The 20,936-nt window shown below is 53.5% G+C and overlaps 2 protein-coding genes and 1 long non-coding RNA gene across 19 annotated transcripts in view; 1 reads left to right on the top strand and 2 right to left on the bottom strand.

The window, feature by feature from the left end:
- Positions 1-5: 5 nt before the first annotated feature.
- LOC122489444 lies at positions 6-11,643 on the top strand. Of its 2 annotated transcripts, none has more exons than XR_006298924.1 (4): positions 6-450; positions 5,047-6,267; positions 7,331-7,453; positions 11,367-11,643. It is a non-coding gene; the product is annotated as an uncharacterized LOC122489444 (long non-coding RNA). The 2 variants fall into 2 exon arrangements; XR_006298918.1 differs by lacking the exon at positions 11,367-11,643 and adding an exon at positions 8,494-8,568.
- On the bottom strand, positions 476-5,873 carry DDX41 (DEAD-box helicase 41). 2 transcript variants are annotated; one of them, XM_043590511.1, is made up of 17 exons: positions 5,759-5,873; positions 5,567-5,677; positions 5,153-5,312; positions 5,001-5,075; positions 4,814-4,874; positions 4,550-4,686; positions 4,090-4,162; positions 3,815-3,968; positions 3,602-3,738; positions 2,586-2,748; positions 2,275-2,406; positions 1,914-1,985; positions 1,682-1,778; positions 1,393-1,542; positions 1,238-1,309; positions 1,011-1,121; positions 476-830 (listed from the first exon to the last, which is right to left on the bottom strand). In XM_043590511.1, the coding sequence occupies exons 1-17, from the start codon at positions 5,783-5,785 to the stop codon at positions 694-696; spliced, it is 1,869 nt and encodes a 622-aa protein (XP_043446446.1). In that variant the 5' UTR covers positions 5,786-5,873; the 3' UTR covers positions 476-693. The 2 variants fall into 2 exon arrangements, with proteins under 2 accessions (XP_043446446.1, XP_043446479.1); XM_043590544.1 differs by lacking the exon at positions 1,914-1,985.
- The window catches only part of FAM193B (family with sequence similarity 193 member B), a 31,529-nt gene continuing 19,053 nt past the window's right edge, over positions 8,461-20,936 (bottom strand). For 11 of the 15 annotated variants that reach the window (XM_043589409.1, XM_043590276.1, XM_043590194.1 and 8 more), the window contains 6 exons: positions 20,386-20,587; positions 19,227-19,466; positions 12,048-13,068; positions 11,815-11,890; positions 10,878-10,975; positions 8,461-8,843 (listed from right to left, as the gene is read on the bottom strand). In XM_043589409.1, the coding sequence (XP_043445344.1) occupies positions 10,879-10,975; positions 11,815-11,890; positions 12,048-13,068; positions 19,227-19,466; positions 20,386-20,587 (1,636 nt within the window). In that variant the 3' untranslated portion in view covers positions 8,461-8,843; position 10,878. Of the gene's footprint in view, positions 9,466-10,877; positions 10,976-11,814; positions 11,891-12,047; positions 13,069-19,226; positions 19,467-20,385; positions 20,588-20,936 lie in introns of all 15 variants that reach the window. The other 4 variants (XM_043589484.1, XM_043589545.1, XM_043589626.1 and 1 more) reach the window with 4 other exon arrangements.

Genomic DNA, 20,936 nt, shown 5'->3' with positions numbered 1-20,936 from the left:
GAGCACTAGTGGCTTGAGCAGCAGTCCTGTGGCATCTGCTTACCCCCTTGGTGAGGGGAACAGAGGGTTCCTACTGGGAGCCTGTGTGGGCCGGCAAGTGGGCAGGGGGCCTGAGGCAGGAAGTCGCCTCCCAAGGGGCCCCAAGAGCTTCATTCAGCTGACAGGAAGAGGGAGGCTGGGGCAAGGCTGGAGATTATAAAGAGCCAACCAGAGACCAGAAAACCCAACCATTTCCCCTTGGCCCACCAATGCGGTCTCTCGAGTCACCAATTCAGCTAGCCCAGAGGAGATAGCCAGAGCCCCCAGAAGGGGGCCCCAGCTACATGGCTGCTTCCACAACTAAGACCCAGCAGGCTGAGTGTTGGCGGTAGCAGTAGGAGATGCCAGTTCCCTGCCTCAGAGGGGCTATGGAAGTCAGAGGGTGAGGCCTAACCAGGAAGCAGGGGTCAGGTAAGATGAAACACAGAGGCGGGGCTGGGCTGAGACCAGAGAGGCTTGTGCTTTAATGACAGCTGGGGTAAAGGGGAACAAAAATAGAATCCTGGGGGACACAGGGAGCAGGCAGCCAGGCCCAGCCTGGCCCAGCCCAGGCCAGCTGGGCCGAGGATGCTGGCTTTTTGTCCAAGGGGCTGGTGTGTATGTGGGAGGTGGCTGGAGACTGAGGCCTCTTGGAGACAAGGTATGATAGATGGCTTAGAAGTCCATGGAGCTGTGAGCCAGGTAATCCTTGCGGCCAATGTTGCTGACCTGCTTGGTCTGCATAGCCTCCAGTTTGGGGCAGTCCGTGATTCGATGGCCCAGGCCACCACAGAAGGCACAGCCACGCTCTCCTGGGGGCACGGGGGTGAGAGTCAGCATGATTGCAAGGCCAGGCTCCATATCCCAGACCTTGGCTCCCCCAGGACCTCCTGCCCCTGCCCTCTGATGTGCAGCACAAACTTGTTTTCTGGTGTTCCTGTCATGTCCCCCCCCCCCCCCCCACTGGACCCCCACTCCTGCTCCACAGTCACCTCCAATGTCCAGCATGGACTCATCTCCACAGTGTAGCACTTGCAGCACGGGTGGTACTTTCTGCTTAGCCTCTAGCAGCAGGGCTTTGAGGTCCATCAGCACCGACTCATCTGTGGAGGTAAGGATGGAACCATCAGGACCAACCCTGGGCCCTGTAGCCAAGACCCATGTAGCCACAGGCAGATGACCCAGGGGACAGCTGAGGTGGCCCTGGTGGCAGACTTACCACAGGCCTTGTTGATGAAGGTCGTGGCAATGCCTGTGTTTCCTGAGCGCCCGGTACGGCCGATACGGTGCACTGCAGAGAGAGGGAACAGATCCTCTGGCCCACTGCCCATGGGTTGGGGTCTAGCCCGCACCGCTGACCCCCAAGCTCCCCACCGTAGTTCTCGATCTCCTCAGGCATGTCATAATTTATGACATGCTGGATGGCAGGGAAATCCAAGCCCTTGGAGGCTACGTCTGTGGCCACCAGGACATCCTTCTTGCCTTCCCGGAATGCCTCGATGGCCTTGGTCCGTTCTTCCTGGTCTGGGGAAGGTTAGGCAGGAGCCATCAGAGTGACCGCAGGAGTCTGGGAAGTAGTGCTAGGCTCACCAGGCAGGGAAAGGGTTTAGGTGAGGGGCTGCAATGGCAGCAGAATCCATGCCTATGCATGCACTACTCTGACCTTTGCCCCCATGGATGGCCACCGCTTCAACCCCCTTGAGCAGCAAGTACTCGTGGATGGCATCCACATCTGCCTTCTTCTCCGCAAAGATGAGCACCTGTCCAGAGGACCAACTCCAGTCATGAGGGTTGACTCCAACTGGGCATGCCCAACCTTCTCCAGCATACTACCCCTCACTGCCCTCTCCCCTTCATCCCAGAGGTCCAGGGTCAGCCTGGCTGGCTGCACTCACGGGTGGGGGTGTTTTCTGTAGGCACTCGAGCAGGTATACCATCTTGGCCTCTTCCTTCACATATTCCACCTCCTGCCACCACAGGGGCCAGGTCAGGTGGGCCTGCAAATGGGCTCACCAGCCATGACCCTGCCAGAGCCTGGGCCCCCAATCCTGGCTGGGAGGGGACCAGAAGCCTATTGTCATCAAGGACTGGTCACCCTAAGAATGTCTGCTGCTAAGGGTTGAGGCTTAGATGAAACCCCCAGTGACCACAAGGTGGTCCCTCAACCCTACTCCAACAGCTTTGATGGAGCCTAGCCAGATCCAACCCTCACAAAAGAGACCCTGGAAGGTGTCCTCATCAGGAGTGCCTGCCTACCTGGATGACATCCAGGCTGGCGGCTCCGGCACGTCCCACGTTGATCGTGACAGGCTTTACCAGGGCACTCTTGGCAAAGTTCTGAATCTTCTTAGGCATGGTGGCACTGAAAAGTAGGGTCTGCCGCTGGCCCTAAAAAAGAGTAGGGTGGGAATGAGGGAATGGGAGGCCTGGGAAGACCAAGGAGCTGGGATGTAGCCCCCTGAATCAGGGCCAGTGGGTGTGCAGTGCAGGGCCTCAGGGCCTGCCACAGTTGAATGTGGCATCCCAGGGAGGGTGGCCAGAAGCCCTGGCCAGGCAGGCATGGGCACCTTGAAGTAGGAGAAGATGGTGCGGATGTCGCCCTCGAAACCCATGTCAATCATGCGGTCAGCCTCGTCCAGAGCCAGGTAGCGACAGATGTCTAGGCTGACCATCTTCTTCTGCAGCAGATCCATGAGGCGCCCAGGGGTGGCCACCATCATATGCACACCACTGGAGATCAAGAAGAGACCCTGAGGTCAGGGCTACCTGCCCATCCCTGCACCTAAGGGCTGCCACTCTGCTCATTCTGCCCTCTGGCCTCTTTCCTGTCTCTCCTCATCTGTCCCCTCATCACTTCCGCCACCCTGCCCTACTTGCAAAACACATCTCTCCTGGAAGGGGCTACAGCTTTCTTGACCACTGCTCTGCTCCAGAGCTCCTACCCAGCAATGAGTCACCTCTGCTTGCATATCCTTCCCCCTTCTAGATCACTCACTCCCCTTGCCCCCAGGAGGGTTTATCTGAATCTCCAAACAGGCCTTAGTCTGTGCTCCTGTAACTTCCTTTGTAGGTGTTGACGGGCTCACTTTCCTGGTATGCGGAATTAATCTTTTCTGTATCTGAATCTTCCTTGAGACTGGGAATGCCTTGGAAAGAAGGGTCTAGGTCTGGCCGGTCTGTGACCCCAGAGCCTGGTCCAGGGCATCTGGCATTGTCTCCTAGGGACTGCGCTGTGTGGAAAGGCCATGTATCCAGCCCTGCCCTAGTGCCTCAGCTTCCATGATGGACCATACTGGATGGCTCTGACCTTCCTGGAAACCCTGGGTCCTCCACCTCTGTGCCTTCTGCCCAGAATGCCCTGACCCCCTGACTTCCCAAATGTCCCCATTCCATCTGTTGTGCTCCCACAGTACCTTACCACATCCCTCTGTCCCAACCCAACTGATCTCACCATCAGACAAAAAGCTTCTTGAGGACTAGGTCCACAGAAGGTTTCTGTAAGGGTATGTGGGGGTAGTTAAAGCAAAGGGCCCTTTGGCTTATCTAGGGGCTCTGGGGAGGCCCAGGGGGTGCTTATGCTCACTGTCGGATGGTTTCCATCTGCTCTTTGACAGACATGCCCCCAATGCAGAGAGCGCAGCGCAGGAGTGGGGAGCTATCCTCCTGTAGCAGGCGGCAATAATACTCCAGGATGCCGTGGGTCTGCCGGGCCAGCTCCCGCTGCAGGCACAGGGGCAGAGGTTAGCACCAGAAGGCAGGCCTGTCTCTGCCCTGCCCTCCAGCCTGGCTTACTTACTGAGGGACAGATGATGAGTCCATAGGGCCCTTCACGCTTGGAGAAAGGTAACCTCTTTTCTTGTTCCAGGCAGAACATGATGACAGGCAATGTGAACACCAATGTCTTGCCTGAACCCGTGAAGGCAATACCTATCATGTCACGGCCAGACAGGCTATTGGGAGAGAACAGGCCCGATGATCAGGTTCAGTAGAATGCAGGGAATGGGTCTCCAGATGGATACCTAGTGACTACTCCTTCCCATCACCACCCTCTTCAGGGCCCCCCATACTCACATGGTGGGGATGCCCTGGATCTGAATGGGTGTTGGGTGGTGGATGCCTTTCTTCTTCAGGCCTCTCAGGATGGCTATGGAAAACAACTTTAGCATCATCCTTGTGTCTCATGGATACTTTATCAGGCCCCCAAAGCTGTAAAATTAGCACTACCCTCTTTGAGTTACAAATGAGGCCCAGAGAAAGTGAGAGAGAAAAATAGACTTGTCCAAGACTTCTAGGCTGAGTGGAGGCAGGATTTGCACCCAGGTCCATTTAAGGCTAATGTCACTTGCCCACTGAAGCTCCCTAATGGCAGAGGACAGTAAATAGGGACAACTGGGGCAAATGTAATTCAAACCTAAAGAAACCCCTCCTCAAATCCCTCCATTCTCACTACCTGACTCATCGTTGCAGATGCTAAGCTCAGGGGAGGCTGGGACACAGGCTCACAGTTGTTTGACCATCAAATTCCCAGTACCTGCAGGAAATTTCATTTCCTTGAAGCTCTTTATGGGTGGTGGGATACCATCTCCTTCCACCAGGATGTGATACTTCTTCCTCACGCGCTCATGCCGCTCTTCAGACATGCTCAGGACATAACGGGGAGGTGTCCAACTGTGAGTGGGTGGTGGGGGTCAAGAGAGGTCCCAGGCACAGCTGGCTCTGGGGTGTCCCTGCCAGGCTCAGCTACATACCATTCCAAGTAAAGATGACTGCTTTTCCACAGACTAGAAAGACATACCTGGTTTTGATTGGATCGTCATATGTGATTCCCTTGGCCATTTCCTTCACCGACATCAAAGCTGAGGAGACAGATCTGGCTCAGGGATGGCTCTTGCTTCCCAGAGGCCAGGACCTTCAGATATAACATGCCTGGGGCTAGGGAGGAGGCTTAGTCCACCTCTCCCCTTGCCTGACTACAACCATACCTCGGCCCTCTGCCACACTCTCCAGGATCTTTTCCTCTTCTTTCAGCTGCTTCTCCTTCGCAGACTCCTTGCGAGCTGAGAAAAGAAGCAGATGTCATCGACATGCCAAAGCAGTGCACCAAATTGAGCCTCCCCGCTGCTTCCCAGCACACCTTCAGCCTTCTCTTTAAGGTGCTGGTGCTGATCCAGGAGGCTGACGTTGGACTGTGGGCCCAGAGGGATGTCGTCCTCATCTCCCCGGGGCTCGCTGCCGCTGTCCTGCAGCTCCTCCTCCGCAGCTCCTTTGCGCCTTCGTTGCAATAGCTTCTGGAGCTGAGGTTCCACCAGCGCCCCTCAGAGCCAAGCCCAAGACAAAGCGGAGTATCGGGCCCAGGGGGCTTGCATCAGGATCTTGGCTTTTGGGAGAGGGTCCTGTGCCACGCGACATGGAGGTGCCCTACCCCTCAGATCAAACTGGCAGTCCCTGGTTTGCCTAGGGGCCACGGTCCCAACTACTGACAGCTCACTCCACTGGATGCCACTCTCCCTCCCACACCCTCATTTCTCTTCCGACCCGAGGCCCTCACCAACAGTTGCCGCCGCTGTCGCAAAGGCACGTAAGGCACGTAGTCTTCGTCGTCCTCATCCTCCGCCTCGGAGCGGCTTCCTGTGGCAGTCGCTTCATCTGTGCGAACACGCTACAGATACACATGAATCAGGCCCAGGCCCCCGCTTTCACAGCTGCTCGCCACCCGCACCGACCCCTACCTCGCTCCCACCTTCCGTTCAGGTTCCGAGTCCTCCATCCTTTGCTGTACGCAGGCGCGCTACGGTAAAACCCCGCCTCAATTTTTGCGTGAGATCCAATCAGATGTGAAAAAGCGGAAGGTCGGCACCTAGCAACGACCTCTGAGTGCCGGATCGCGCAGAGGGACAAACTTTCCCGAGACCCTGTCAGGCAGTGCAGCGTCAAAGTACCCTTGGGCGGCTGCGCATTTGTTGCCAGGGGCGAGGGCGAAGCGTCATACAATGCATTATGGGACGCTGGAGGACTTGGAGCATGCGCTAAAAGCTCAAACGAAGCCTGGTGGAAGGTCCCACGAGTGGAGATACAGAAGAGACCCGCCTACCGGAGGCCTAGCTTCGCCCATAGCCTGACGTCATCTGGCACGTTCCGGGACTGGGCCAGCTGGGACCCCACCGGGGACTCCATCCCGGGCACGGGGCGCGGGTAACGAATCAACTTGCACTGCAGCTCTGACTGGCGTCCTTATCTATGTGACAACACGTATGTTCAGAGTGGTGAGGGATAAATAAAATACTGATGACAGTGTTTTCGCTGAGGGTCTGTACTTATGTACGAAGTTATTATTATTGTAAATGCTGTGATAGAGCTTAGAGTAACTCACTGCCTGGGGAACCAGAGGCTTCGAGGAGACCTAGATCTGAGCTTCCAGAGAAGTGTAGAATCTCAGAACAGGGAGGGGAGGAAAGGGAGAGAAGCCTTCTGATGGAGGGCCCTGCAGGAGTGAAGGTCTGGCCTTGTGCAAGCACACAGATTCCTCAAGGAACAGACGGGTCACTTGGCCGGCTGCTGTAGGGATAGGAGTGGTCAGAGCTAAAGCTGGATAGGTAGACAGGGACCAGGGCATGCAGGGCCCTGTCAAAAGTAACTTCAACTTCACTGGGGACTTTTATTTGAGAAAGAATGAGCGTGAGGGCAGGAAAGGTGCAGAGAGAGGGAGAGAAAATTCCAAGCAGGCTCTGCGGTGTCATTGCCAAGCCTGAGCTCCGGGCTCCATCCCACCAACTGGGAGAACATAGCCTGAGCCAAAATCAAGAGTCAAGGCTCAACCAACTGAGCCACCCAGGCAAGCCCACTGGTGACTTTAGAAGAGGAGTGATGGGTCAGTACTATTCTTTCCTCCATTCATGTATTTAACATGAGCACGTGCTGGGTATCGTGCACAGTGCTGAAGCAAATGAAAGATGAAGACACAAACCTGACTTGTGAGTTTATGGATTAGTTGAGACAGAAATATAATGGATCTTGATATTCAGGAGAAATATTTTAAGACAGATAAGGTAGTACTTTCTGGAAGCATCACAAGGCAGGGCAAATTGATTTTCATTGTAAAATGGCCTTTCAGCTGGAATGTGAAGGATAAGCAGGAAATGATAAAGGAAAGGTAATCTAGGAAAAAGGAAATGTGTGAGCGAAAGTTGGGAGACCTGAGAGTGCCAGGCCTAGATGAAGACTGAGGTCATCTGGTATTGCTGGAGTGAAGTGCTGGGAGGTGGGGGCTGGTTGTGGAAGCCTCTGAATGCCACCCACAGGTTTTTCTCTGTAGGTAAAGCAGCTCCTTGATCAGACCTGCAATTTTTGAATGATGAAGCAGAATTTTAGATAATTATGCCAGTTCAGTTGCAGCACGGGAGCCTGGTGCAAGAGTTGAAAGGAAAGAAGAACAAAGGTAATACATATACAGACAGGTTTCACAGGGGAGTTTGCATACTTTCTTGGAGATTAGGAAAGTCCAGGGACCAGGAATTGTGAGCCTGTGAGTGATGGTTTTTAACATCTTTAGAAGAGGAAGCTGGCACTGACAGCCTGTGGTGGGATTCAACCTGGGAGGAATAGAAGGGGGAGGGAACAGTTTCTGATCCTGCTCCCACCTCTCCATAAAGGGCTCTTAGTGACTGAGTGGCCACAGCCTCCACTGCTTCCCACACAAGCTCAAGTTAAGTGTCAGTTTTAGAGAGAAAATGACATTGGGGACAAGGAGTTGGAAACACAAGTGTGTACGAGAAAGCATTGTTTAACAAGCCTATTATATTAAAATCTGAATTTAAGAACCAGATTTACTGTGGGGGGTGGTGGGGTAGGAATGAGGTAGTTTGCTTTACTTTACAGAAGTGTTCATTATCCTCAACAATCCAGTACTTAGGTTACAGGTCTCATTCCCATTGGAAAGTCAGATCCAATTTATAGGAACTTCATTTACTCCCACTTCTCCTAACAATGTGAATCACCCAGGTTACAGGTGTACAGTCCATAAAGGCCGTAAGCCTTTCCCAGACTCCATCTCACATCAGTTGCAAAGAGATCGAGTCTCACTCCTCCAACTCACTGGTTTTGCAGAGGGGGAAACAAACACAGTATGGGGAAACAGCTGCTCAAGTTTACATACCAGAGTCCTCCCAACAGGAGGAAAGAGCACAGATGCTGCTGTTATACAGGCCTATGCTCTAATCCTAGTCAGCCAGACTGAGTGCACTGAAGTCACTTGCCCGTCTTAGCTTTAGTTTCCTCATCTATAAATTGGGATAACAGTCCCATTTAGAACTGCTGTAAGAATTAAGAGGAAATTACTGAACTGCTGACACATAGTATGTGCTCAATGAGGTTAATGACTAAGGCAGAGCCCATGCTTCTGAGTACATTCCTCACCTCACCCCCATCCCAGACCAGCACACCGACTCTGTGTCCAAATGTTGCTTTATCTTTCGGCAGGAAAGATCTTCACAGTATCAAAAGTAAAGAATTGAAAAACAAGAACAAAAACAAAACCAAACACAAAGAGAGCAGTGTTGGGCCAGCAGTACCATCAGCCCCCAGCCCACAAGCCAGTCCAGCCCCCGGGCTCTGAGTGAGGAGGCTGCGTAGCACCAGGAAGCAGCTCTGCGGAGGTCCTGAGGGGCCCCAGCACGGCACAGCGTCCATTCAACTTTTGGTTGGTCCAGGATGGCGAGGAGCAGGGAGGATCTTGGGCAGGTGGATAGGGATGTGGAAGAAGAAACTGTAGACCTTCAGCTGGCAGTTGGGGTCTCAGGACACCCTGAAGAAGCTTGACCCGGCAGGGGCTGAGAAAACAGGAGAGCATGGCTGCACCATGAGTGAGACCTTTGACTTAGCCTCCCCATGTTGGCTCTGGGTTTCCATGGGTCCCCATGGGTAGGAACAACTGCCTGCTATTTTTACTCCCTGGGCTGAAAATATTGAATAGACTTCCTTGATTACCTCCAGCAGAGGATGAAAGTTAAGACCCTGCCAGGGGACAGCTCCCCTGTCACACCTCTTTCCAAGTCAGGGTAGGGTAAGAGCCCAGCCTCTGGTCTTTGCTCTCCTACTGACAGGAAGGGGAGAGGCGGCATATGCATCCTGACTCCTGCCTCAGGCTCTGGGTACACAGCCCAGGCTAGGTCCCGAATCTGTGCCAGCACTGCTTTCTCATGCATTCTCAGGGCTCCCACTCTGAGGAGGGTGGAAAAAGCGGTGGAGAGCCCTTATGGTGGGAGTGGGACAGGAAGGGAACATCTCCAGTCTTGGGAAAGAAATCAACCAAAGAGGGAGTCCTTGAGAGAAGACGGCCGGATGAGGTTTCCTGGCTGACAAGGGCATTGGGCTGTGGGAGAAGATGTGCCCCTTTTACTCTCAGAAGAGGCAAAAGATGAAAGTGCCTGGGGTCCCCGTCACTCCTGGATCCTGTGGAGGTAGAAAAAAGAGGCAGGAGGGCACCCTGGTCCTGGCAGAAGCTCCTGAGGGTGTGGACATTTCAGTTTGGTCAAAGACCAGGGAACCTAGCCCTTTCAGAGAGAGGGGCTAAGGTGAGTCTATAGACAGTCCTGACTCCGGGCAGCCTAGCTTCAGGCTCTCTGGGCTGTTCCTGGGGAGCTGAGGCCAGCATCAAGGGTGGGGAATCCTGACCCCAAAAATGACAAAGGGACTCGGCTGAGGGTCCAGGAAGTCTGCTGCCCTGGCCCAGAGAGGCGTGTTCCTGGCACTGAAAAGAGAAGTACAGGTGAGGACACCCTCCCAGGGGTCCCTGAGTTCAGCCTACCTGCCTCAGTTTCCTGTTGCCTTAAGGGCAAGTTGTGTGATTGCCAGCCAGAAAAGGCCCGATCCCAGGGACAGAGCATGGAGTTAAGACAGGGCACTGCACAGCCATTAGGCTGCAAACCCAGCACCAAGGCCTGTCTGCTAGCCAGCCTTCTCTCCTACACTATGGTTCTCAGCCCTTCTTGGTCTTCTGTTTGCAGTCCAGAACATCATCTGATATGTTAGTATTGCAGGGGCACCTGGGTGGCTTAGTCGGTTGAGCGTTCGACTTCAGCTCAGGTCATGATCTTGTAGTTCGTGAGTTCAAGCCCCTATCAGGCTTGCTGCTGTCAGTGCAGAGCCTGCTTCAGATCCTCTATCTTCCTCCCTCTGCCCTTCCTCACTCTCTTTCTCTCAAAAATAAATAAAACATTAAAAAAATATATATGTCAGTATTTCAGACAAAGGACCAGTGTAGGTGGCTCGGAGAGGAGGCCAGAGCCCAGCTCAGGGCCAGATCTCTTCTTCAGGAGGCAGCCCAGCTATCATTTCTTCATGGAGCTTGTCATATTTGTGGAGAGTGCTCACCAACTCCTCCATGCCTAAATGACCTCTCCAAGGTCTTAGTCTACCTCATCTGCCTTCTCACTGGTCCTTTGGGGCTGGCCCCTTCTTGTATGGTTTTAGCTGGGAAGCATCCTGGTAGCCTACCAGGTCAGGCAAATGAGATTCAACCCTGAGGCTAATAATGTCAGCGGTGGGGGCAGTCCTCTGGGGACTAAGGCTGCTTGAGAGGCAGATGGTAAGGGAAGCAGGGGCCTGGCAGAGATAGTCCAAGGATGGCAGTGCAGGAAGGACCCTTCAGGAGCACAGGCAAGAGGGAACACAGGAGGGTCTGGCCCAGGATATCTTCAGAGAGTGTAACTTGTGGTGCTGTTGCCGTGGAGGTACAGGGGCCAGGGCTGGCAAGCTGCTAGGCTAACTCCATGTGCCCCAGAGCATGAAATGGTCTGGCGGGGGCACAGAAGTGACAGAACTTGGGGAGAGGGAGTACGTGCAACACTTAGGGGTCTCCATACCTCACTGAACTGTGCTGGGAGTGGTTTTCTTGAGGCTGAAGTTGGTCCAGTTCACAGCAACTTTCTGACGAGTTTGCTTTGCAGAATCCAAACAGAACCTATTGGTTTTGAGAGACACCAAAAAAGCACAATTAGAGGTTCTCACTGCTAGACCCCCTTTCTAGACCTGTGTGTCCTGGTCAATAAAGGAACCAAGTCAGCTCTGTACAAGTCCTTTGGTTCCAGGGTATTGGGATCTAGCAGGTTATGTGAGCTCTGCTGGCTTTCTAGACAGAGTGCCCACAAGCCAAGGGAACAATGTGTTAAGAGACCAACACTGCCTCAGGATACAGGGTTGCTCCTCACACTGTATTTTTACTGCAGCTACACTGGGTTGCTTTCTGTTCCCCTAGGTACTGCATGTTGCTTTCAGCTTCAAAAGTCTATACCTACTAGCTCCACTGTCACGAAGGCCCTGTTTTACCTTGCCCACTTATTCTTATTTCTCAGGTCTCAGCTTGGTTGCCACTTCTACTAGGAAGGCTGCCCTGGCCTCGCCTACGTTTCAGCTTTGCCTGTCGCCCCACTTCTAGCTGCTTCCCCCACAGCCCCATACTCTTACTCTTCCAACAGCACTCAACATTGTTTATGGCTCTCTCTCCCCACCTAAGCTGTGTTTGATTTGCCTCTACCCTAGAGCTCAGCCCAGGCAGAGCAGAGAAAGTGCAAATGAATAAACAAAGTGAATAAAGCTGGAGAAAGCCCTGGTTCTTGGGGCCTGACATGCCTCCTTCTCCCTGTCCCTTATACTTTTCCAGATGCCCTGTCCTGCCATGTGGCTACCTGGGTTCCAGGAGATATACTGGAGGGAGAGAGCTTGGAGAGGCTCTCCCTCTGAGGGAGTCGGGATGAAGGAGAGCCTGAGTGTGGGTGGGCGAGAAGGCATCCCCACACCTACCTCTTGAAGTACTCCACCTCCCGGTCAGTCTCATCCATCTCCACCCCATCCATGTCCTTGGGCAGGAACACATCGTCTAGGAAGACACAGCCAGGAGGGCTTAGTGCCCACGGCCAGGCCTCTGGGGTCATGCTCTTAGGGCAGCACTGCCCACACGCAAGGATTACCCTCCACCCTCTGGCCTGGCTGGGGTGGGGGTGGGGGGTCAGCCACTCAATTCCTGGTGCACTCACCCAAGGAGGCGGCTGTCTTCTCCTGCTTGTTGCGGCTCCGGCGGCTGCGACCCTTGCCCTGTGGCAAGCTCTGTGGCCTTGCTGGGCCTGGGGGCTGCACAGACTCCTGCTCCAGAGGCCGTGCTTTGGCCTCACCTGGCCAGTTTCGCCAGGAGCTGCCCTTCTCGTCAGCTTTGGGGCCAGCAGCCCAGCCTGGTCCTGGCTGACTCCCCCGGCTCCCTTCTCCAGCCTCAGCACAGCTGCCCACTTTGGGAGGCTCTGTGGCCTTGCCTGGCTGCTTGGTGCTGGGGATCTGGCCCTTGGCATTGGGAACCTCGAGGCTGGCAGGGGACCGTGGGGCTGGGCTTGCCTCGATCTTCTTGGCCTGACTGCCCTGTCTCTTGCCCTTCCGCGGCTTCCCAGCTGAGACCACAGGCTCGGGCAGCTCCTGCTTGCAACTGGGAACCTCCTTTGGGCCTGGCTCCTCAGGGCTAGGGTTGCCTGGCTTGGGTGTCTTGACCCAGATCACCCGGGACAAGTTGGGCACGGCGTTGAGTCTCCTCACTAGCCCATTCTCAGGGATGATACCAGGAGGGGGCCCCCTCACCTCTGTCCATGGTGGGTGGGAGCCTCTCATTTCTGTCCATGGTGGGGCTGGCTCACCTGGAACTCGTAACGTGTGGTTCTGAGAGGAGCCCAAAGTCAAAGGGGACAGGTCAAGATTAATGTCAGGCCGTTGCTCTGAGGAACCATTGAGGTTTGAGGGGGATAGGCTCTGGGGCTCTGGCTCAGCAGCACCCTCCTTAGAGAATCCATTGCTGTCCATGTTGAGCTCACATACACTGAAGCTGGCACGGATAGAGTCCTTGACAGTGTTCTTGATCTCTTGCAGACGGCTGCTCAGGAAGCTATTTACTCGATCCAGCTCCTGGTCAGGCCACTCCAAGAGCCTCTCCCTGGCAGGCCTTGGCTCCCGGCTTCCAGAAACACTACGATTCACCTGCTTTAGAGCTTCTGCTGCCAAGTGGGCCTTCTCCTTTTCCTGCCAACATAAGACGCAATTTCAGCGGAGGCCAGGCAGCTACCAGGCACAGTGTGACACCTGACACATCAGCCTGGGGCCCGCCTTTGCGGCTAACCGGCTAGAGGCAGGGTGTTGCCATCCTGGCCTGCTCACCCACCCTGTGGGAGTGAGGATGAAATGCAATCAGACAGGTGCATGTCCTGGGGATGGAGACAGACCCACAAAGGATAGGGTTTTTATAGCTTGTTCATCCAGAGCCCTGGTGTCGTAGGGCCTACGGACACTAGGACTCAAAGGGATAGGAATGCAGCTAATTGTACCTTGCCTTCCAGGCTTGAGCTTAAGCAGTTCAATCACTTGCTGAGTCTCCGTGGACTCCTCTGAAAAAGGGGGGAACAATAATTCTGGAGTGAAGACAAAACTGGGGATGCATGTGAGGCAGATGGCTGCTACAGAAGCATTCTCTCCAATTCTGCTGGTGGTAGGGGGAAAAAAGCTGTGGGATCATGGGGGGGTTAGGGCTTTAAGAAGATGGGCTGTGAGACCACCATGGCCACCATGGTAGGTCAGACTGCTCTGGATGGCAGGAATGTGTGTATGGGCACTATGGAAGAGGGCGAAGTTCCCATACGAAGGCCACTCACCACTCAGCTGCCTCCAGTAATCAAGGCCATGCCTGAAATGTGCCTGATGGCATACAGTGGCAGCCACATGGGGCCCCACAACAAGATGTAAAAGCAGCCCCTCTACCTATGTGAGAACTTGGGGGCTGGACTGTTAGTCAGTGTCAACAGATCTCGTTCTGGAGAGTAAAAATGAGAGTCTTTGGGCTCTGAGTCACCCCATTCCTTTGCTCAACCTCAAGTGACCAGCAGGCCAACAGGCCTTTAGAGGGAGATGGGAGACAGATGTCAAAAGCCCACGGGAAGGAGGTGATGGTGGTGCTGGGCCAGGGGCTAGATGACTTCCACATTTCACGTATTTCTAGCTGATGTGGGAATGGAGGGGAGAAACAGGAAAACGAAACTGGGGAGAGAAAAGAGGGCTTGCGACCACTTCAGAGTCAACTTAAAGAGGGTGACTCTGTGCCCCAGCAAGCATCCATCTGTTTTAAATATGGCTCTGCAACTGACTAGCGCCACAACTGTGGGACCTTGGACAAATCACTTACTCTCTCTGAATCTTATTGTCCCCCTTTGTAAATTCAGTAGAAAAACTACCTATCTATTCCTCATGGTGTTGCTAGGAGGACATCTGAGGGGGCATGTGTCCCTTTCCCTGGGTGCTGACAAGGCTGTGCCTTGGCACCATGGTGCTCATGTGAGGAAGCAGCTCAGTCTGGAGCAGTGTTTCCAGCCATGTGCCCTGAAGTTTAAGGCCATGAGGATGGACAAAGGAATGGAAGGCCTTTCAAATCACTCCTCCCCTGCACCAGCCAACTTTTTCTGTTAGGAATGGAAGTTCTATGGAGGATTTCAAATCTGAAAATGAGTTAGAGGGAGCGATGTGGGACCATGTACGGCTTGGTAGTGAGAGGAGGACAGAGCACAGAACACTAACTTTCTGTTACATGCCATGAGCCTGACCCTTCCCGCATGTCATCTCGTTTCACCCTCACAATGGCCCCTCGCAAACATTATCCTCAATTTGCAGACGAGGACATGTGACTTTGGAACGAATAAGGAACTGGCCCAAGGTTACATAGCTAGAAAGTGGCAGAGTTGGGACAGCACATCCAGGTGTGATCTGCAGTTCCTATGGCTTTCAATCCTGTTTGACAATCACTTCTTGACCATCAACTAGGAGGCACTGGGCTGGGCTCTGGGCAATTTAACTATGCATGAGAACTCTGCTGAGGGAGGCAGACATGCAAACAGGCTGTTTAATGCTGAGTAACAGGGAAGAAAGTACTATCGATACTCTAGGAACCCAGACCAGGCCATCAGAGGTGCTTCCCACAGAGGAGGCAGTATCTCCCTGGGCACTGGAGGGTGACTGGGATCGTCCTGGACAGAGACTAGCACTTTCTAGGCAGGAGGAGGAGCAAGTGCAAAGACTGGGAAATGGGCACACACAATCTTTAGGGAATGCAAACATTCATAGGGAGAGCTGGAGCCCCAATTTCTTTTAGGAGAGTGGTAGGGAGTGGTGGGCAGAAAGGCCAGAGGGGAGAGACTGAGAAAGAAAGCTGGCAAGCTAAGCAAGGACTGGATCCTGAAGAGCCCTGCAGGCCATGCTCAAGTCTGGGTTTGATCCCAAGGGCAATGTTCGGCCACTGAAGGCTTTTTTAAGTAGTAGTAGTAGTACAGTGGAGAGAGAAGTAGATGGTCTGAGCTATTTGGGAGGTAGTGTGGCTGGGATTTGGTGGCAGGTGGGGAGAGAATGAGAGGAGTTACAAGAACAACACTGACAACCACTGGTGCTGCTGCAGCAGCTTCCCTGACCACACGTTTTGTCGAACCTTTCTGTGCATCACTCCATTTCATTCTCGCAACCATCTGAGTTAGGTTCTACTGTTATTCTCATTTTGTGGATGAAGAAACTGAGGCTTAGAGATGAAGTGATTTGCCCAAGGTCATCCAGCAAGTGTGGCAGAGCCAGGTTCCAAACTGAGGTCCGATTCCAAGGCCCGCTGCTCTCAATCACCATGATGCGTTCCTCCCAGAATGGCATCCTGGGTTCTGGTTCAGGCAACTGGGTAGATGGTGGTGGTGCCATTAACTAGACAGACAACGAAGAAGTAAAAGCAGGCCTCTTTGGAGAAAGATAACAAGCTCAGTTTTGGATGTGCTCAGTTTGAGTACTGGTATGACATTTGTGAGGAGGTGCCCAGTAGCAGCAGGTATCAGTGTGAAGGGCAGGGAGGAAACAGGTGGACATAACGAACCAGGAACGACACTATCTAGATGGCCTCCTCTTTCTCAGAAAGATATCCTTTAGGGGGAGGGTCAGAGAGAGGAAGAGGAGTCCACAAAGGAGACAGAAGAGAGATCAGAGAAGGTGAGAAATCTGGAGAACACGGCATTCCCATTGTCCTTTCCCTGTCCCCGCCTGGCTGAAGACAGGGCCGAAGAAAGCAATATTTGAAAAGGACAACCAATACAAAATGTGAGATGCTGCCTAGCTGACAAAGAAGGTGGGCCAGGAGAGTGTGATTTGGCAACAAAGTTGTCACTGGTGGCTTGGGGGGGCGGGGGATAGTTTGTGAAGACAGTGCAAAGACAGTGAATGCAGATAACATTTTTCAAGAAATTTGCCAGGAAAGAGAAAGAGGTGAGGTGGGTGAGAGAGAGAGAGAGAGAGAGAGAGAGAGAGAGAGACAGAGACAGAGACGGGGGGGGGGGGGGGGGGGCGGAGGGAGAGGGAGGGAGGGAGGCTGTACCCTCAAGGCACAATTTGCTTTCAAAAGAGAGAGTACTGGGCATAGTGAAACACTGGGAGATAGCCCAGAGGAGAGACCAAAGCCAGAGCAGGAAGCTGAGGTTAGACTGAGGAGGCAGGAAAGGACTGTAAGGCCTTAGGCAGGAGAAGGGGTAAACTCTTCCCTCATGACAACAAGTCTGCAGGTGGAGTGGTAAGATGCTGAGAGAGTGCCTGTCTGCTGGCTTTTTTCCCTTGCTGAAACAGGAAGTGAGGTCATCTAACAAAAAAGAAAGGCTGGGTGGGGAAAGCCTGGAGGTTTGAGAAGAATCTGGAGGTCTGACAAAGAAGCTGTGGTAGACAGAAATGATGAAGAGCGTAGATCAGGGAGCTATGCCTGTTGGGCAATGTGAGGGCTCAAGCAAGCAGGAGACCAAGGGGCTTTGGTGCCACAGACAGATCTGATCTAGAGCTTTCCTTGAATTACAAAAGGGGAGAGGCAGGTAGGGGTCAAACCCAGGGCTGCGGTTTTTCTGAGTGGGTGTAATGTAAGGGGAACAGGGCAAGGAATTGAGAGTATTGGTAAGACAGTGAGTCAATGATGGTCAGGGGATCTCTATGGCCTGGGTAGTGGAGGAAGGGGCAGGTAACAGCCTTTAATGGACGAATAGGAGTGGCTGAAAGGTTGCAGATGACAGAGCCAGGGTCAGTTTCAAAGGAGTAGGGGTTAGTACATGAGGGACAGACAGTCATGGGTCTGCAAATGATATAAGGGAGCAGAAAGACACTTAGCTTTATTGGTCTCCTGAGGTGGGAGAGAATGAGCAGTCTCCACTGGACGGCTCCCAGGGGAAGCTGTGTTTGTGATGGACAGCCAGACTGTGGTTAAGTCTGAGGGAGAGGAAGGACACTAGAGAGGAGGCTGATGTATAAACAGATAATGACCATGACTCCCCATCACATGACCTTGCAACTGCCTGGTGCTATGTTGTATTCTGGCCTCTAGACTGGGCTGGGCAGACAGTAGCTGTGCAGCAAGTTTCTGAATGAGTGAATAGAGGGTGATAAATGGCAGCTAAGGGAGACATGCAAGGTAGAGTGGCAGTACAGTAGCAGGAGTTACCTGAAGTCTGAGCTTGGAAGGAAGTTGTTGGAAGGAAAAGGAGGGGAGAAAAGAGACTGTTACTGGCGTTACCAGCAAAGGGGTAGGGATGTATGGAGCACAGATTTATGGAAAGCACGCAGGCCTATGAACTTCAAGGTGTGCTCACTGGGACCTAACTGGAAACCACTGCCTTAAGCGGCTAGGGAAGGCTAAAGAGACTGCTGTTGCCCACTAGACACTTCTGGCCAGGCAACACTGGATGGGAGAAAGAAAGTGCTGACCATTTTCTGAAGGCAGCGGTGGAACCTCTTGGCTCACTACTTCAGGCTGCAGGGAAAGGGTCCTGGTTTGTCCTTTAGGCTGGAAAAAGATGTAGAACTGCTGCTTTCCAGAGCACCAGGGCCGTTTGACCACCCAGGACCTGGAGCAAGCTGGTTGTCAAACCCAACTCTTCGGCTGCTGGGCTCCCAAGTGTGGCACTGTGCAGACACAGCTGGGGGTGGGCAGGTGAAGAGGTAATGAGGCAGCAGGGGACGGGCCGTCAAGCCCTGGGGCTCGCCTGGGAGCAGGGCTGCCCAGAAATAGCTCACTGGGTTCTCTCCTCAGCCCTCTGAGGAACTCACCCAGCCTATGGCTGGGTCCTTCCCATGGCTTCAATTACACCTCCAAGCTGGAAACTCCCAGTCCCACACCTCCATCTCCACTTGGAGGTGGTGATTCTCCTGAGAATCTCCAAGTCAACGTGCCCCAACTGAGTTTCCTGTCTTCTGCCAATCTCATCCTCGTTCAGTGAATGGAGGGCACACCATCCTGTCAGTCATCCAAGCAAACACCCGGGAGAAATCCTGACTCCTTCATCTCTGTTCTACAATCAGATTACCAAAGCTGGTCATGTCTGCTTCCCTTGCTCTAGCCCCAGCATCATTCAGCTCTCCCCTGGCCCTCGATATTCCTTCCTGGAGTGTCAACCCTCCAGGCTACCTTCCATATTGCCACACAGTCACAGTGGAATAAAGATCTGACCTAGCGCATCCTTTGATAAAAGTCCTACAGGGACTCCCCTCAGCTATAGGATCAAGTCAAAGCTCTTTAGCAGGGCCTATGAGGCCCTTTCTCACCTCTACTAGCTGTCCTGCCTCTGCTCTATTTGAGCTCTGGTTACACCAAACTGCTGTGGATGTGCTATGCCTGCTGCCAGAACTCTCCTAAGGAATCTGAACTCACTCCCTACAACTCAGCTTTCAAGTCAGCCTCTTGGTAAGCCATTTCCAGCGTGCCCAGGCAAGATGGGGGGAGGGGGTTCCCTTATCCCAGTGCTTGACACATGCTAATGTGCTCGTCCAGTTTTGTGTCAGTCTCTCCACTGGACCGAGCTTCTCCAGGGAGAGAACTTAACTGCGTCATGCTTTGGCTCCCAGTATTTGTAGAAGTGTTTGGTGAATGAATACATGACTGACTGACTGAAGCAATTCTTGTGCTTTGAGGAATCCAGCAGTTTCTGAGGCCAGGACTCGTCTTTTCTCCAATCATTGGCCCCAGGCTCCCTGACCCTTATGCCTCCCAAACTCATACAGACCTTCCCATAGCAGTGAGCTGTGCTAAGGCTTCTGGCAGCCAGCACTGTTTGTGCCCCTGAAGTCTTGGGGGATTGGGGCAAGGGATTCCTTAGGGAGGAGAGGTGGTACAGCTAGGCTCCCCCCCCCACACCCACCTTCTTTTTCAGCTTGTGCCGGGCCCGCTTGGCGGCCCTGGCGCTGTTGGGGACTTTGGGCTCCGTGCTGTTGATGAATTCCAGCAGCTCATCCACATCTCGGTGGTCCACGGCGGGCTCCCCAGGGATCCCGCCCAGGGTGCCCCCCTTCACGGGCAGCTCCTCTTTCCGCCTGGTCAGCCTCGAGCGGAGCTTCTCTCGGATCTCTGTATAATTCCGACTCGTCGGGGCAGCGGGTGGCTGGGGGAGGGGGAGGTGCTGACGTTACACACCCTGGGCCCGGGAAGCCCGGAGCACTCCCACCCGCTGGCACCGAACATGTGGTGAGAAGCGAGACAACTGTTCTTTCTACCACAGCCACAAAGGCCAAGTGGCTTCAGCCTCGGCCAGGCCCAGAGCTAAGGCAGCGGTGGGCGGAGGGAGTGGGAGGTATGCAACAGCATTGTGAGCCCACTGACTTGGGAGCCAGGAAAGCAGGTTTGAGCCCGGGCTTTGTCACTCGGAAGCTGTATGACCTTGGGCAGATCACTTAGTCTTTGTGTGCCTCGATTTTGTCATCTTTGAAATGAGAATAATAACCCCTAGCTCAAAAGTGACTAACAATGTGATTACTTTCATTTCTTCTGTCCTCAACTGCTCTCCCCTAGCCGGCGGCCCTTTGCTCTGCACTTTCAGACTTCTGAACTGTTTTCGCTCTTTGTACAGACAGCACATACTCTGCCCTGAACCTTCTTCCTGGTGCCGCCTGTGCTTACGGCCTATCCCTCGCAGTCTCTCACACTTGGAGGACTGAGAGCCTTTGCTTCCACTCTGCCTTCATCACGCACAAGTGTTGTTCACTTCTCTGTGATTACACACATATACATACTCATCAGAAACATAGCTTTCTCTCTACCATTTCCTTTCCTTTTGCCTACGGAAAAAAAGTCAATCTTAAGGAGAAACCAGGAAAAGAGCAAAGGGAGCAAAGTGTTGAAAAATCCCTACCTCACAAATGTGCTGTAAGGGTTAAGTGAGTGGACACAGGCTGCGAGAACTCAGAAGGTTCCAGTGTGGTTATAATCCCCCTGAGCAAGGGGAACTCTGGGGAGAGTAGGGTGCTCCTTTGGCTCACCTTAACTGGCCCTCAGCCCTCTCTGGCCTGGGCAGGCTCACTCACCGCATTGTGGCCGAAGAACTCACAGTAGCAGCAGTCACAGAACTTTCCATCTCTCTGGTGAGTGGAGGATGAGGTGCAGGAGCTGCGCTCTGAGCTGCTGTCCTCTTCCTCACCCAGGCCCTCATCTGCCTCGCAGGGCTGGGGAAGCTGGCAGGCCAGGCCACTGTGTGTAAACTTGTGCCCTTTACACCCAGGGTCTCTGCTGATGGGGGAGAAAGATAAGCCCACAGATGAAGGAGGGCATGGAAGGAGCAGACTGCAGCAGGAGCCCAGGGAAGCATTCTCACCATTGCCATCCCAACTACCCTTCATGTGCCTCATCCCACAAAGGCCAAAGCAGTCAGATTGTTATCAGTGCCTCTCACAAAAACAGGGCCATCACCCTGTGGGCTGTGGGCTGATGGCTCTCCTGAAGCATCCAAAGGTCAACAGGGTCAATTTCCTTTTACCCTTTAGGTCCTTAGACCAAATCTGTACCAGTGGGTGGAGCTGTCTTAGCTGTGGGGCCTTAAATCTGGGAAAGTCAATGTGCCTTGTGGGCCAGACTCTAA

The sequence above is a fragment of the Prionailurus bengalensis genome, chromosome A1 (genome assembly GCF_016509475.1).
Source record: "Prionailurus bengalensis isolate Pbe53 chromosome A1, Fcat_Pben_1.1_paternal_pri, whole genome shotgun sequence".
NCBI lineage: Eukaryota > Metazoa > Chordata > Mammalia > Carnivora > Felidae > Prionailurus > Prionailurus bengalensis.
The sequence above is the reverse complement of the archived record's forward strand: the minus strand, read 5'-3'. Positions and strand labels throughout refer to the sequence as shown.